Genomic DNA, 16,498 nt, shown 5'->3' with positions numbered 1-16,498 from the left:
TACTTGAAGTTGGTGGCCACATCAGACTGCCGAAGCAAGATGCGAAAGAGCACGATAGGCAGTTGATCAGCTCAGTTCTGAACTGGTTGGCCAGCCATCCCTTCTGGGCCGTATGCTTTTGGTGAGTTTACCCTCATGAACGCTAATTGCATGTCAGCCTCACAGTCTTGAATCACAGAATTATCGGGGGCTCCGGGAATACTTGATGGCTCGCCCATGTTTTGACAGTCAAAGCGGGCATAAAGTGGATTGAACCCATCTGGAAGCGAAGCTTTTTTCCACTACGTCGCTTGATTTTACACTGTGCAAACCCGTCCAAAATGGTCGAGCTTGCTTCATGGATTTCAGCAAGGCATTTAAAAAAGTACACGATGAAAGGTTTAATGAGAAAATAAGGAGACAGGGGATCCAAGGGGACATTGCTTTGTGGATTCAGTGACCAGCGGGGTGCCTCAGGGATCTGTTGGACCCCTACTCTTCGTGAATCTTATAAATGCTGTGAATGAGGAAGTGGAGGGATGGGTTAGTAATATTGCTGATGACACAAAGGTTGGGAGTGTTGTGGATAGTGTGGGGGGTTGTCAGAGGTTACAGCGGTACATTGATAGGATGTAAAACTGGGCTGAGAAGTGGCAGATAGAGTTCAACTTAGATAAATGTAAGATGGTTCATTTTGTTAGGTAGTTCGAATACAATAGCAGAATAAAGTATTAATGGTAAGACTATCGGCAGGGCCGAGTATCAGAGGGATCTTGGGGTCCGAGTCCATTAGACAATCAGGGTGCTGGGCAGTTTGACTCTGTGGTTAAGTAAGATTACGGTGCATTGGCCTTCATAAATCGTAAGACTGAGTTTGGGAGCCGACAGGTAATGTTGTGGCTATATAGGAACCTGGTCAGACCCCTCTTGAAGTACTGTGCTCAGTTCTGGTCGCCTCACTACAGGAAACATGTGAAAAGCATAGAAAGGGTGCAGAGGAGACTTACAAGGATGTTGCCTGGGCTAGTTACAGAGGAGATGACATGGGTAAATGGTTTTTTGTTTTTTTTTAACGCAGAGAGTGGTGAGTGTTTGGAATCGGCTGCCGGCGACGGTGGTGATGACGAAAAAGATAGGGCCTTTTAAGAGACACCGAGACAGGTACATGAAGCTCAGGAAAATAGAGGGCTATAGGTAACTCAAGGTAATTTCTAGGGTAAAGACATTTTCAGCACTGCTTTGTGGGACGAAGCAGCTGTTATTATGCTGTAGCTTTTCTATGTTTCTATGTTTCTATGGTTCATGCTTAGTGTGGAAATCCCCTTCACCTTTTACATTTCTTCCTGCATAAAGTACCACGGCCACCTGTAACTTTCTTGTTCACCGGTCTTGTATGCCTCTTTTCTGGTCCTCGCCAGATTGCGAATCTCATGTTTCATCTAATTTTTCGTTTTGCGAAAGATTCTGAGTGATTCTGTACGTCCACACTCGTCTATAATTAATTATATGAAGTATGTGAGAACCTCGGTGTTTTCATTCAGATACATAGATATGTTCTTCAACTCTGCTCAGTCCTCCGAAGAGAAGCATCCGATACCCGTCGCTTTTGTCTTCCCCGACGTCCCCTTTGCTGTCCAAATATATAGAGCTTGTCTGCTCGTCTGCAGGTACGAGAAGGGCGACCAAGAAATCAGATTTACCGAAATCCGGTCTGGTCATGCAACGACAGTTTTCCTCAGTTATGCATCCGGATATATAAATTACACGAACGACAAATTAAGAATTGCGCAGATGGATCGGAGGAATGTTCTGGCGGCGATGACAGCAGATGAGAAAAGGCTGAAATTTCAGGGCAGGACAGCCAGGATAGATATATCACACAAAGGAAGAAATACTCAATTCGCAGGAGTAGGCAACTGTGTCTGGCAAAAAGAAGTTATAGACTGCATAAAAGCCAAGGAAATGGTATATGAAGTAGAAAAATTGAGTCGGAAATTGGATGATTGGGAACTCTTAAATTCCAACAAAAGGCACCCAAAAAAGCTTGAAATATGAGCGCAGACTAGCCAATAATATGAAAAAAATGGATACCGTGTTTTTTTCAGTTGTATGAAGAGGGAAAGGGAGCTGAACGCTCGTATTAGACCACGGGAAAATGACACTGATGAGGTGGGAATTTGAGATAAAAATTGGCAGATGAGCTTAATATGTACTTTGCATCTGGGGTGCACTGTGAAGGCAGCAGCTGTGAGCTAGTAACCTGTGAATATCAGTTCGCAGGAGAGAGTGTTATTTCAAAGGAAAAATGCTTGGCAAACTCAAACGTCTGAAGTCACCTGGACCAAATGGACTAAATCCCGGAATTCGGAGACTGGTTTCAGAAGAGATAACAGATCCTTTGGTCCTGTCCTTTCAAGATTCACTTCATCTTATATATATACATATACATATATATATATATATCAATAATTTAGACGATGGAATTAAATGCAGCATCTCCAAGTTTGTGGATGACGCGAAGCTGGGCGGCAGTGTTAGCTGTGAGGAGGATGCTAAGAGGTTGCAGGGTGACTTGGATAGGTTAGGTGAGTGGGCAAATTCATGGCAGATGCAATTTAATGTGGATAAATGTGAGGTTATCCACTTTGGTGGCAAGAACAGGAAAACAGATTATTATCTGAATGGTGGCCGATTAGGAAAAGGGGAGGTGCAATGAGACCTGGGTGTATTGTACACCAGTCATTGAAAGTGGGCATGCAGGTACAACAGGCGGTGAAAAAGGCGAATGGTACACTGGCATTTATAGCGAGAGGATTCGAGTACAGGAGCAGGGAGGTACTACTGGAGTTGTACAAGGCCTTGGTGAGACCACACCTGGAGTATTGTGTGCAGTTTTGGTCCCCTAATCTGAGGAAAGACAATCTTGCCATAGAGGGAGTACAAAGAAGGTTCACCAGATTGATTCCTGGGACGGCAGGACTTTCATATGATGAAAGACTGGATGAACTAGGTTTATACTCGTTGGAATTTAGAAGATTGAGGGGGGATCTTATTGAAACGTATAAAATTCTAAGGGATCGGACAGGCTAGATGCAGGAAGATTGTTCCCGATATTGGGGAAGTCCAGAACGAGTGGTCACAGTTTGAGGATAAAGGGGAAGCCTTTTAGGACGGAGATGAGGAAAAACTTCTTCACACAGAGAGTGGTGAATCTCTGGAATTCTCTAAAACAGGAAACAGTTGAGGCCAGTTCATTGGCTATATTTGAGAGCGAGTTAGATATGGCCCCTGTCACTAAAGGGATCGGAAGTATGAAGAGAAAGCATTTCTGAGTTGGTTAATCAGCCATGATCATACTGAATGGCGATGCCGACTAGAAGGGCCGAATGGCCTACTCCTGCACCTATTTTCTCTCTAAAGTATCTACCTTGGTATGGTCCTGGAGGACGGGAAGTATCACTCTGAGAAGGGAGGAAGGCAAAGGAAAGAGAATTATAGTCCAGTTTACCGATCGTCAGTGGTTTGGAACGTGTTGGATTCTATTATAAATGATGTTGTTCCCAGAAAATCTACAGAATATAACAGACAATTAATCTTGAATTAATATCACAAAATTGATCTCTCTCCGACACTCCTGGTGACTAGACTTACTGATGCAGAGAAAAAAAAAATATTACATGAAAAATGGTATTAGTGCACGGACGAAAATATCAGTAAACTACTTCATTAAGAGATGTAGCGAAAAATATTAGAAGTAAAATATAATTATTTCCGTTCTATTTGAACATTTATTTGAGTCCTTATCCCTAATGGTTCCGATCAGAAATACTGCCAGGCGTCAGTACCATCGCCTTGTTTTACACTTCTTTGCAAATTTCCTCTCTCAAATTCCCCCTCCAGAATCCCTTCCTTGTTCAACTAAATGCTCAATTTCCTCTTTTTAAAGCACAGAACGAAGAAAACAGTTGTGCCTGGCATGTAACCTTCTCTATAAACTACCTATAAATGCCCTAACACATAGCACTCTATTTTACTAAACTTAATGTACCTATCTAAGAGTTTCTGAAAAGACCCTATTTTATCCGCATCCATCAGCGGCAGTGCATTTCATGCATCCATCACTCTCTGTAAAAAACTTACCCCTTCCACCCCCTCTGTATCGACTTCCAAAGAACCTTAAAACAATACCCGGTTGTAGTACAATTTAACTCCGAACAAATGACCCAAAATATATGTCCTTTAATCTTTGTATACACCTCTATCAGGTCACCTCTCATCCCCCGTCACTCCAAGAAGAAAAAGCCGGGCTCACGCAGCCTATTCTCACAGGGCACAGTCTCCAATCCAGGCAAAACCCTCGTAAATCTCCTCTGCACTCTGTCGATAGTTTCCGCATTTTCTCGGCAGTATGGTGACCAGAACTTAACAGAATAGACCAAGCGGGGTCTGGCCAAGCTGTAACAGTACCCCGCGGCTCTTGATTGTGCCATCGCTTTAACTTAAATCATCATATTTTCAGACCTGAATGGAAGTCTGATTTTGAAAAGGATAAACTAGGAGACTAGCAATAATACGGAGGGAATAAGCAAGGGGCGGGGGGGGGGGGGTAGCAGAGAGAGAGCGAGAGAGAGAGAGAGAGAGAGAGAGAGAGAGAGAGAGAGAGAGAGAGAGAGAGAGAGAGAGAGATAGAGAGAGAGAGAGAGAGCGAGAGAGAGAGAGAGAGGGAGAAGGCAGGTAGAACTCCCAGTATTTAATTGTAATCAATAGCAAAATTGTCGAACTGCCAGGACGATCCCTTTCAGTATATATCCTAAATTATGAATAAATCGTTGAAAGCCTATGAAGTAAATTCGTAGTTCCAGCGAAGCAGAATTAATTTTGCACATTTTGCCCGGGTAAATGCGTTTTTATTCATCGTGTTCAGTTTTCTATGCACCTTCCCACATTGTACTAGCTAGTCGGTTAATTGATTACAATAAATTCGCTCGTATGTTTTAGGAGCGGAGCTGCCGTAGGAGCTGTGGTTGGGGAAATAAATTGGAAGCCCTGCAAGAGGAGATATGATTGATAACGCCGTTTTGATGAGAGAAATGGAGATATAAATACCTGCAAGTCTCAGTATTTCTAAATTTATCTCTCTAAATAATTAATAGCCACACGATATTAAAAATTACAATTTCCACTTTTCCATGCTATTCACCTGAACACAGTACGCCAACGCCGATGAAGTCAGAGGAAGACCGATTGAATATGGATGTCCTGCAATTTTGGAGATGAAATTCGTTTCCTTCACACTGAAGGTCGGTCACCCACACGGGCCCTTCTTTCCCTCTGTACCCCGAGGCGATGTAGGAGGATGTGGCCACACCGCAACGCAGTTGCTTACAGACGACGTTGGCTTCATTGATAGTCCAAAAGTTATCCTGTATTCTGCTCCATCTGCCATTATCATAAACCTCTACCTGGCCGTCGCAGCGGCTTCCCCCTTCGGTCAGCCGCAGAGACCAAATTTCATCTACAATGTGGATGAGATTGTGTAAAACAGTTAATAATTACTCAATGTATCCCAGATACTTTCAGCTATTAGCGGCAAATATTAGTTTATACACTAATTTCCTACAAGGCAATCTCCCCAGAAGCCACTTAACATCGCTTCTCCCTCCGCAGGATAAAAAAAGACACACACGTAGCGGTCCCAGGTATTATTCTTGCTCGCCGAACATAAAGAGAGCCATTTAAAGTTTTATTATAATTCATTGTTCTTTTTCAACTGTTTATAATATGACTTAACTCACCTGCAAACATTACATCTTTATTTTTGCAGATTTTAAAATGGTACAAAAATTACTATCCTGAAACACCATTTGACATAATTCTCTGCACTTTACAATAATTTCTCCTCAAATTTTAGTTTGATTCACTGTAGTACTCAAGGTCTGTGTATCCAAAATAAAACGGTGCAAATTGCAAACACAGACTGTAGCCACAAAAAAATTTAGATTTGTGGCATATTTTTGCAGAAAACTTTGGATGCATTCAATTGTTCTTTTTTTCTTTTTTTTTTTTTTTTGTCTCTGTTATGGATACCTTTTCGACCAAAGAAGGGTTTCATTCAGACTAATGTTTCAACAGCTCACCGGTGCAGATCAGGCTGGCGTCATTTCCATGCGAACAGCTGATCTGACTCCACGCTGAGACTTGGCAATCAGCTAGTCGGGACTCATTGCCCAAACAAATGTAGTTATCCTTCCACACCGGCCCGTTTCCTGTGCCAAAGTATGCATCTCTGGGAGTTTCCTTTACTGCACCACACTGCAGCTGTTCACAGACCACGGCAGCATCTTCCAAGCTGAAGTACTCATCACAAAGTGTTCCCCACTGGTCGCCGTGCTGAATTTCCACCCGGCCAGAACATCTGCTGTTCCCATCAACGAGTCGTGCTACAGAATTCCCTGTTTTATTAATAATTGAATTCAGTTAATTAATCTCAACATAAACTAATTAAAAGAACTTGCACAGGATCGGACCGCTATCCAGAGCATCTGCTCGGCAGAGCTTCGCGAAAGTAAGAGTATGGCACAATGTACACCAGTATATCTTTTATCTGATTGACACACAATCATTTTTTTTTCCCAATTCATTTTTAAGTGTTGTGAATAATCTGCATACACCACGACAGGAACCTCGCGTTTTTGTAGGTTTATAACAAAATCAGTGCTATTGTTTCAAACATTGGGCCGAGCAGGTAAAAAAGTGTTTCCTTACCTGATTTCTATACAGTACTCCTGATTTTGTTGATCGTTCACAGTTTCATGCCCATCACTCTAAATGTTACATTTTGTCGAAGTTGAAAATACCAACACCATATTCCACCCATGCTGTTCTTGCCCACTCAGTGGACGATATGCATATGCATCATATTTATCTATCTATCTATCTATCTACCTATCTATCTATTTACATGTAATATTTGAGGATACTTCCTGCAATCAGATAGTGTGCACTCAGACGGGGCATTTTCGATTTTCTGTTTCGTTATTGGCGATTAAATTGATGTTAGTCTTTGCTTGTGATGTATATTTTCTTTGCACTTTTCCATTATCTATTTTCATGTTTGTTTCTTTCACTGACGACTCATTTCTTAGGTTCATAAGCAACTTCCAAGCTGTCCTTCACGTTAGGCCCCCTAAAAATGTCCGCTGATGATTATAAATTACGGGGAATTCACAAGGCATCTGTCTTTGAACTAGCAGCTATATAGTTGATGTTTTATTTATTCTTCTGCTGAGGTTTTTATCATGTTTACAATCGTTATGCAATGGAATGGAAGATCAGCAAGTATGTGAAGAAGTGGCTTAGCGTACCGAGCAACCTCACCAATTCTGCAATCCATAGTAGCCAGACAAAGCTTACCATCCCAGTGTAATCCCATGTTGAAGAGTTCAAGGTATCCAAGATAAGATATTCATGATGCCTCGAGACTCAAAAGACCCTGTCATCAACAACACCCAGCCGGTTGTGAGATCAGGCAGGAAGTTGTCAGCCCATGCAGCAATTGATGAGGCAGAGTCTAGATTGAAGGACAAGGAGGTGGTTGCGGCTACCCAGCTAGGCCGCCAGGGAATTGGCTGGACAGCCCACAAATGGTGGTTGTCCTCTACAGGTGAGGAGCGCCGTGAGCTTGTAACACAAGAAATACGAGAGGTAGAAGAGGAGAAGAGGTTAGCTAAAACCCCTGGCCTGGCCAAACAGGGGGCTTGGACCTGATGGGAAAGTGTTGAACAACGACATCTATCCTGGAAAGTTCTGTGGCAGATGGAACTGCTCCGCATTTCTGTTCTGTGCAGAGCAGCATACGATCTGCTCCCAACACCTGCCAACCTCAGCACCTGGTATGAAGATAAGACAGACAGATGCGCTGCTTGCGGCGAGAAGGGAACACTTCAAAGTATTTTGATTGCATGCAGAGTCAATCTTTCCTGCGCCATGTACACTTGGAGACATGACACCGTTCTCAAAGTTGCAACAGAAGCGGTTCAGCAGAGAGTACTGCAGCACAACTTATCTCATGTCCCATGCTGCACAGAACACCGCATATCATTTGTGAAAGAAGGCTCCAACTCAAGGGTGTACAGCGCAGGCCCACGATCAAGCATACTTTATTCAGCCAATGACTGGTGTGTCAATGCCGACCTGGATGGGAAAGGCAATTTCCCGAGGCAAATAGCCTTCACCACATTGCGCCCAGATATAATCGCATGGTCGGACACCAGTGGAGAAGTGGTTATTGGTGAACTCACAGCCCCCTGTGAAAACAACATCGATGAAGCCCATGAGCACAAGTTAACCAAGTATGCAGAATTAATGTCAGAGTGCAGCGATAGACCGGGGAAGGTCTCATGCTATCCATTCGAAGTAGGTTGTAGTGGCTTTATTGCGTTCACTTTCCAGAAGTGGTTGCGTGAGCTCGGCTTTACTAGAAGAGAGATCAAGGCAACCAGCAGGGCTGTAGCTGAGGCAGCAGAGACAGGATCAGCATGTGTGTGGACCAAATACGTCCAGAGGGGCAGACAGTCGGACAACGTATCTATTCCAGTCGGTTTTTATTCTTTGGAACGTAGAAAGTTGAGGGGGACTTGGGAGAGGTATTTAAAATTATGAGAGCGATAGATAGAGTTGACGTTGATAGGCTTTTTTTCCATTGAGAGTGGGGGAGATTGTAACAAGAGGACATGAGTTGAGAGTTAAAGGACAAAAGTTTAGGTGCAACATGAGGGGGAACTTCTTTACTCAGAGAGTGCTAGCTGTTTGGAACGAGCTTCCAGCAGAAGTGGTTGAGGCAGATTCGATGATGTCATTTAAAGTTAAATTGGACAGCTATATGGACAGGAAAGGAATGGAGGGTTACGGGCTGAGTGCAGGTCGGTGGGACTAGGTGAGAGTAAGAGTTTGGCACGGACTAGAAGGGCCGAGCTGGCCTGTTTCCCTGCTGTAATTGTTGTATGGTTATATGGTTATATGTTATACATCTTTTGCAAACCCTTCGGTAAGTTACGTAGGCACCCGAAGAGTAGACTATCTGTTGGATGGAACAACTCTGATAGAGGCAGATGCCAAGTTTTTAAGCAACACACATCAAAGTTGCTGGTAAACGCAGCAGGCCAGGCAGCATCACTAGGAAGAGGTACAGTCGACGTTTCAGGCCGAGACCCTTCGTCAGGACTAACTGAAGGAAGAGTGAGTAAGAAATTTGAAAGTGGGAGGGGGAAGGGGTTATCCAAAATGATAGGAGAAGACAGGAGAGGGAGGGATGGAGCCAAGAGTTGGACAGCTGATTGGCAAAGGGGATACGAGAGGATCATGGGACAGGAGGTCCGGGAAGAAAGACAAGGTGGTGGGGGTGGACCCAGAGAATGGGCAAGGGGTATAGCCAGAGGGACAGAGGAGAAAAAGGAGAGTGAGAGAAAGAATGTGTGTATAATCCTCTCGTATCCTCTTTGCCAATCACCTGTCCAGCTCTTGGCTCCATCCCTCCCCCTCCTGTCTTCTCCTATCATTTTGGATCGCCCCCTCCCCCTCCCACTTTCAAATCTCTTACTAACTCTACCTTCAGTTAGTCCTGACGAAGGGTCTCGGCCTGAAACGTCGACTGTACCTCTTCCTAGATATGCTGCCTGGCCTGCTGCGTCCACCAGCAACTTTGATGTGTGTTGCTTGAATTTCCAGCATCTGCAGAATTCCTGTTGTTTGCCAAGTTTTTAAGTTCACCAGTGAGAGGTGGTGCTTTAGCACTGCTGGCCCACCACCTCGAGGGAGTCTTGATCATAAGCGGGCCGAGACTCCGGAAGACAGGTGGCAGATCAACTGATGATCCCACTGGTGACAGCACAGGACAGTTAACATCTTAGTCCGAGTGTATTTTCAATTCTTTAAATTCTGTTTGTCTCCTTCACTGACGACTCATTTCTTAAGTTCATAAGCAACTTTCAAGCTGTTATTCACGTTAGGGCCAACAAAGTGTACACTGATGATTATAAACTATGGGGAATTCACAAGCCATCTGTCGTTCAACTAACAGCTATATAGTTGATATTTTATTTACTCATCTGCGGGGGTTTTTGTCATTTTTACAATCGTTATGGCTAAATTTGTAGCAGTAAATTCCGACGCTATTGCAACAAGTTATCTCGCTATAATCATGTATATTCTATACTGGTGCAAATACATGCTTGGAAGTTGTGCTGCAAAAACAATGGTTTGTATTTATCTACAGTTCCGCACCAATTCATCTGTGTGTTTCCTTAAAGAAGAAAGGGGAAATGTTTCGGGCAATATTCAATAATCCATCAAAGTATCAGTACGGAAATAAACAATATTTGATTGCTTTTTGTTAATCGAGATAGCCATTATATAGCTACAAAGCCTGCTGCGCATTTTAACGTTTAATCAGTTTTATGTCTGTATTTAGGCACATGACAAAATTCAGTATCATTAAATTTCTTCGAATTATTAATTTTCACGTTAAAGTGTATGATATAATTTGAAAGGAGTGCTGAGAAAATTTCCGGCATGTACTTCACACTCAATTTCTCAAGGAAACACCATTTTTCATTTTTTATATATTTTCTACTGCAAAAATGATTGTTTAATTTATAATAACGCTGCATGCTACGCTTTTGTTGGTGATTTTTGTTTCAACTTATTGAAATCTTCAAATATGTTAATTTCTTTCGTTGAAACCCAAATTGAAGTCAATCGTTATTTTATTCTTCCAGCAATATCACCCTCTTAATCTGTCCGTCAATGTCAGATGAAAATCATATGAAAAAGTACTCTGCTGATGGAATTTGCAAACCGCTAATGGGAAAAATGTCGAAAAGAAATACCTGGATCCTAGGTACTCACCAGAGCAGATCACACTGACATCATTCTCATGGGTGCAACGATGAGCTCCTGAAGAAAATGGACAGTCCCACAGCCCCGACTCATTACCCTGACATTCAAAGGCATCAGTCCATATATGTCCTGTTCCTTCTCCAAAATAAGCTCCTCCCCGCACCGCAACAGCGACTCCGCATTGAAGCTGTCGGCACACCACGCTGGCATCATCCATATCCCAGTGCAGATCACACACCGTGTTCCAGGTTTCTCCAAACTGCACTTCCAGTCTTCCAGAGCAGTCATCATTTCCGGACACCAATCTTGGAACTCGGTGGTCTGAGGAAGATATGAAGCACAGTTAGGAAAAAGAACATTTGAGAAATATGCAGCGAACTCCTCTTGCTTTCATTGTATATAAAGTCCCAATTGGTTCTCAAACAGATGACATTGCTTTCCACGTCCAAATTTCATAATGGGATATCGGAACTGAGTATCAAAATTACTTTCTCTCTTTGGTGGTTAATTAAGGCCAGATAATAGATTCTTAACACGTTTATTCCTATTATTTTTATATCCTCTTTTAACCAGAGGAAATTATATTATCTTTCTGATGGTATGATACCAAAGGCATGAAATATTATTATAATTAAGGAAAAAAGTAAGATTATTGTTATTATTATTATTATTATTATCATTATTATCATCATCATCATCGTCATCATCATCATCATTATGATCTTTAATTCTGGATATGGTGACGTTTGCATCGGAATCCCAAAAGCATCATTCATTTTTCTCAAAGGGAATACCGGGAAAAAGATTTATAAAAAAATACTTTTACTTCCCCATCGTCACTCCATGGTGGAGCCAAGTATTCACTGAAAAACGTGCATAGAAAAAAAAAATGATGTAATCATTCTATATAGAAGACAAATACTTTAAACATGAAATAATTCTGATGAAATTAAGTCAAGATTTTCGACGAAGAGACCATGGCTAAAAATAGCAGTCCACTTTCAATATTTCTTATTTAGAATTCTACAAAGGTAATGAATGCAAACACGGTAATTAAGTTAAGTCAAGACTGATTGCATTCGATTAGATTAGATTATTGTATTAGATTATGAGGACACTCTGTCTTCGTTTATTGTCATTTGGAAATGCATGCATGTATTAAGAAATGATACAATGTTCCTCCAGAGTGATATCACAAAAAAAAAAAACAGGAAAAACCAAAGACTAACACTAACAAGACCACATAATTATAACATATAGTTACAGCAGTGCAAAGCAATACCATATTTTGATAAAGAGCAGACCATGGGAACGGTGAAAGAAGTCTCAAAGTTCCTATCGACTCCCGATAGTCCCCGATAGCAGGCGGAAAAAGGGAGAAACTCTCCCTGCCAGAAACCTACAGGCACCGACAACTGTCGGCGCATTGGAAACACCTGACCACAGCCGACTCTGAGTCCATCCGAAAACTTCGAGACTCCGACCAGCCCTTCGACGCCGAGCACCGAGCACCGTCTTTGCGCAGAGCTTGGACCCTATCCCGGCCGCCGAGCAATAAGCAAAGCCGATGACCCGGGGCCTTCCCCTCCGGAGATTCTGGATCACACAGTAGCAGCGGCAGCGAATAAGACATTTCAGAATTTTCCCCAGATGTTCCTCCGCTCTCTCACGTCTGTCTCCATCAATTAACGATTGTGCACGGCACCCTACTTGACAGACTACAGATATCATCTTCCATCTCTAAAGGTCCCTTAGCACTAAATTAATTTTATGCCTCCCGTTCTAAGTAGGTGCATGGCTCTTTCCACAGACATCGTCCCGTCTGTAGTTCCCTTCTCCAGTTATCCCTCCCCTCTAATCTTTCTCTGGGCATTTATCCCTGCAAGCAGCCAAAATTCTGCACTTGTTCATTCACCTCCTTCCTCCCCTCCATTAAAGGATGCAACGAGTCCTTCCAGGTAAGGTAACATTTCACCTACCAAATGCTATGGTCGTCTATTGTAACTGTTGTTTCTCTGCTGCCTCCGCTACATCTGTGAGACCTCGTCAATGTGCAGCTCATTTTTCACTCTCACAACAGAACTTCCCGATAGGCCAACAATTTAATTCTAACTTCCATTGCAACATGACCCTATGTGGACACATTCGGGGTGAAGTAACAAAACCTTGTCTACCGTTCTTGTAGATTTTATGCCGAAGGCATAAATATGGATTTCTCCTTGGAGTTAAAAGAAGTCGCTTCCCCTCCCCTCGTCTTCAGTTCCCCATTCTAGCCTCTTATGGCTTCTCACCTACCTAGCGCGTCCCTTGATATCCCTCCTCTTTCTTTACTTTACTTTACTTTATTTTCGCCAAACAATTGATACTAGAGCGTACAATCATCACAGCGATATTTGTTTCTGCGCTTCATGCTCCCTGGAGTACAAATCGATATTAAATATAATAAAAAACAAATAAATTATAGATAATAAATAGAAAAGGGAAAGTAAGGTAGTGCAGAAAACCCGAGACGCAGGTCCTGATATTTAGAGGCTAAGGCCCAGATCCGGGTCAGGATCCGTTCAGCAGTCTTATCACAGTTGGAAAGAAGCTGTTCCCAAATCTGGCCGTACGAGTCTTCGAGCCCCTGAGCCTTCTCCCGGAGGGAAGAGGGACGAAAAGTCTGTTGGCTGGGTAGGTCGTGTCCTTGATTATCCTGGCAGCACTGCTCCGACAGCGTGCGGTGTAAAGTGAGTCCAAGGACGGAAGATTGGTTTGTGTGATGTGCTGCGCAGTGTTCACGATCTTCTGCAGCTTCTTCCGATCTTAGGCAGGACAACTTCCATTCCAGGTTGTCATGCACCCTAGAAGAATGCTTACTATGTTGCATCTATAAAAATCAGTGAGGGTTTTAGGGGACAGGACAAATTTATTTAGCTTTCTCAGGAAGTAAAGGCGCTGGTGGGCCTTCTTGGAAGTGGACTCCGCTTGGTTGGACCAAGTCAGTTCATTTGTGCTATTGACCCCGAGAACTTCCATTTCTCTGAAGTGACGTTTCCCTTTCCTGTCAGATTCCTTCTATGCGTCTCTATAGTTTCCCCACCCATTTGCTCTCACCTATCAACTTCTAGCTGTGTTTCCTCACCACCTCCCATCTTTCCATTCAGGTGACTGCCCTTTCCATACTCTTCCATGAAGGGCTCGCCGAATCGTTTACTCATTTGCATGGACGCACAGACCATGTGCTTAGTTACAGCAGCGTTTCTGTTGGAGACTTTAGATTTCCCTTATCTTAATGGGTACGTTTAATGACACAGAAATATCATCAGTATACATCATGAAATTATTTTTTCTTCGCAAACATAGACGAAAACAAAGGAGTGCCCCAAAGTATGAGTAGCAGTTAAAAAGTTCGAACTCCGAAACGCATCCAGCTCCCCCTCCCACGCACAAGCTGCGGCAACGCAGCGATAACCCCCACCCACCAGCAAAAAAACATCAGCAGCCTCTACCGACCAGTCAAGCGTGCAGCGAACTATCAAAGACCCAGACTTGCAGTATCTCAAAAACGACGTGCACCCGATAATATGTCATATCACAGGCTCGCTTTCTCCCTAATAAGGGAACAAGAAGTGTCCCCGTTTCACAGTGAGAGGGGGAACATAAAACAACTCGCTGACTTAGGATTTTAAAAGTTTGTTGCGTCGTTCTTCCCGAGCTGATTCGGCAGCAGAAAGGCGCTGCTTTCCAGACAGACAAGCCACGGCAGTTAACTCGCTGCCGAAGTTCTTGTCTATGCAATGAGTCATTATTTTTTATATACGCTATAAGGTAACATCTCAGTCTGCTTTAGTGAAAAATAGTTTTATCTATTGTTCACAGATCTCCAGCTGCCCGTGCAATATCATTCCGACGCTTTTCTACACCCTGTCAAGTTTAATATTAGTATTCACATATCACGTCGATTATAATTGCATAAAATTTTAAATGCGCATTGGCATGAAGATTGCGTACAGCCTTAGCTCAACAGAATCACGCTCGAATCCTTGGCCAATGATGCAAATATACTCCACCAATTTTAATTGGCATGTCATTGCCGGTAAGCAAAGTACTCACCCCGGGCTCTCTATGCTCAGTAAAAGACCTCAAGATCTATATAATAATTCTTTCTGTTCGGATCTCTTCTAATTTCGAAAAAAAATATAACACCATGCATCTGAGTTAAATTCTTAAAGGCATTCCTTTCCGCACATTACCATTTGATCAAATTCCAGCCGTAACTGCAGGCAATATTCTTAACAAACCAATGTATCAGTAATTTGATGTCATCGACAGACCTAGTAATCATTATATTTGGATTGCAACACAATTCTTCAACCGATACGACAGAAGCAAGGAAAATGATTTTCCTCGGTCGCAAAACTGAAAGACAGAAACAGTACCTCAGTTTGGCTCTCTGTTACTATCAACAATAAAGTTTAGTATTGAAATAGCTACCCCAAAAGCAATACCACGTGAGTTAATTTTGTGGACCAAACTTCCATAAATTTCATGGAGGAATCATTTACCGCATTGCCTCGTCACTTCTCTTGTTTAGCTTTACTAAAATCTCAGTTTCATAGAATGGTACAGCGCATTACAGGCCCTTCAGCCTACAGCGTTGTTCCGATCATCAAACCCCGCCTCCTATATACCCCCCCACCTTAAATTCCTCCATATACCTGTCCAGTAATATTTCAAATTTCACGAGTGTATCTGCTTCCACCACTGACTCAGGCAGCGCATTCCACGCACCAACCACTCTCAGAGTACAAGATCTTCCTCTAATATCCCCCTTGAACTTCCCACCCCTTAGCTTTAAGCAATGTCCTCTTGTATTGAGCAGTGGTGCCCTGGAGAAGAGGCGCTGGCTGTCCACTTTAGCTATTCCTCTAGCTATATTGTATACCTCTATCACGTCTCCTCTCATCCTCCTTCGCTCCAAAGAGTAAAGCCCTAGCCCCTTTAATCTCTGACATAATCCATACTCTCTAAACCAGGCAGCATTCTCGTAAATCTCCTGTGTACCCTTTCTAATGCTTCCACATCCTTCTTATAGTAAGGCGACCAGAGCTGACAACAGACAATAGGTGCAGGAGTAGGCCATTTGGCCCTTCAAGCCAGCACCGCCACTCTCTCTGATCATGGCTGATCATCCACAATCAGTATCCAGTTCCTGCCTTATCCCCATTACCTTTGATTCCGCTATCTTTAAGAGCTCTATCCATCTCTTTCTTGAAAGCATCCAGAGACTTGGCCTCCACAGCCTTCTGGGGCAGAGCATTCCATATATACACTACTCTCTGGGTGAAAAAGTTTTTTCTCAACTCCGTTCTAAGTAGCCTACCCCTTCTTCTTAAACTGTGGCCTCTGGTTCTGGACTCACCTATCGGCGGGAACATGCTTCCTGCCTGCAGCGTGTCCAATCCCTTAATAATCTTATATGTTTCAATAAGATCCCCTCTCAGCCTTCTAAATTCCAGTGTATACAAGACCAGTCGCTCCAATCTTTTGACATATGACAGTTCCGCTATCCCGGGAATTAACCTTGTGAACCTACGCTGCACTCCCTCAATAGCAAGTATGTCCTTCCTCAAATTTGGAG

The 16,498-nt window shown here is 43.0% G+C and overlaps 1 protein-coding gene across 1 annotated transcript in view; it reads right to left on the bottom strand.

Moving 5' to 3' along the window:
* The window catches only part of LOC140207984 (scavenger receptor cysteine-rich domain-containing protein DMBT1-like), a 47,805-nt gene that overhangs the window by 14,478 nt on the left and 16,829 nt on the right, over nucleotides 1–16,498 (bottom strand). The window contains exons 6-8 of the mRNA XM_072276516.1: nucleotides 10,885–11,196; nucleotides 6,117–6,431; nucleotides 5,180–5,494 (exon numbers count right to left, since the gene is read on the bottom strand). Of these exons, the coding sequence (XP_072132617.1) occupies nucleotides 5,180–5,494; nucleotides 6,117–6,431; nucleotides 10,885–11,196 (942 nt within the window). The remainder of the gene's footprint in view (nucleotides 1–5,179; nucleotides 5,495–6,116; nucleotides 6,432–10,884; nucleotides 11,197–16,498) is intronic.

The sequence above is a fragment of the Mobula birostris genome, chromosome 13 (genome assembly GCF_030028105.1).
Source record: "Mobula birostris isolate sMobBir1 chromosome 13, sMobBir1.hap1, whole genome shotgun sequence".
Classification (NCBI taxonomy): domain Eukaryota; kingdom Metazoa; phylum Chordata; class Chondrichthyes; order Myliobatiformes; family Myliobatidae; genus Mobula; species Mobula birostris.
Note: the sequence above shows the minus strand (reverse complement) of the source record. Positions and strands in the feature narration are given on the sequence as shown.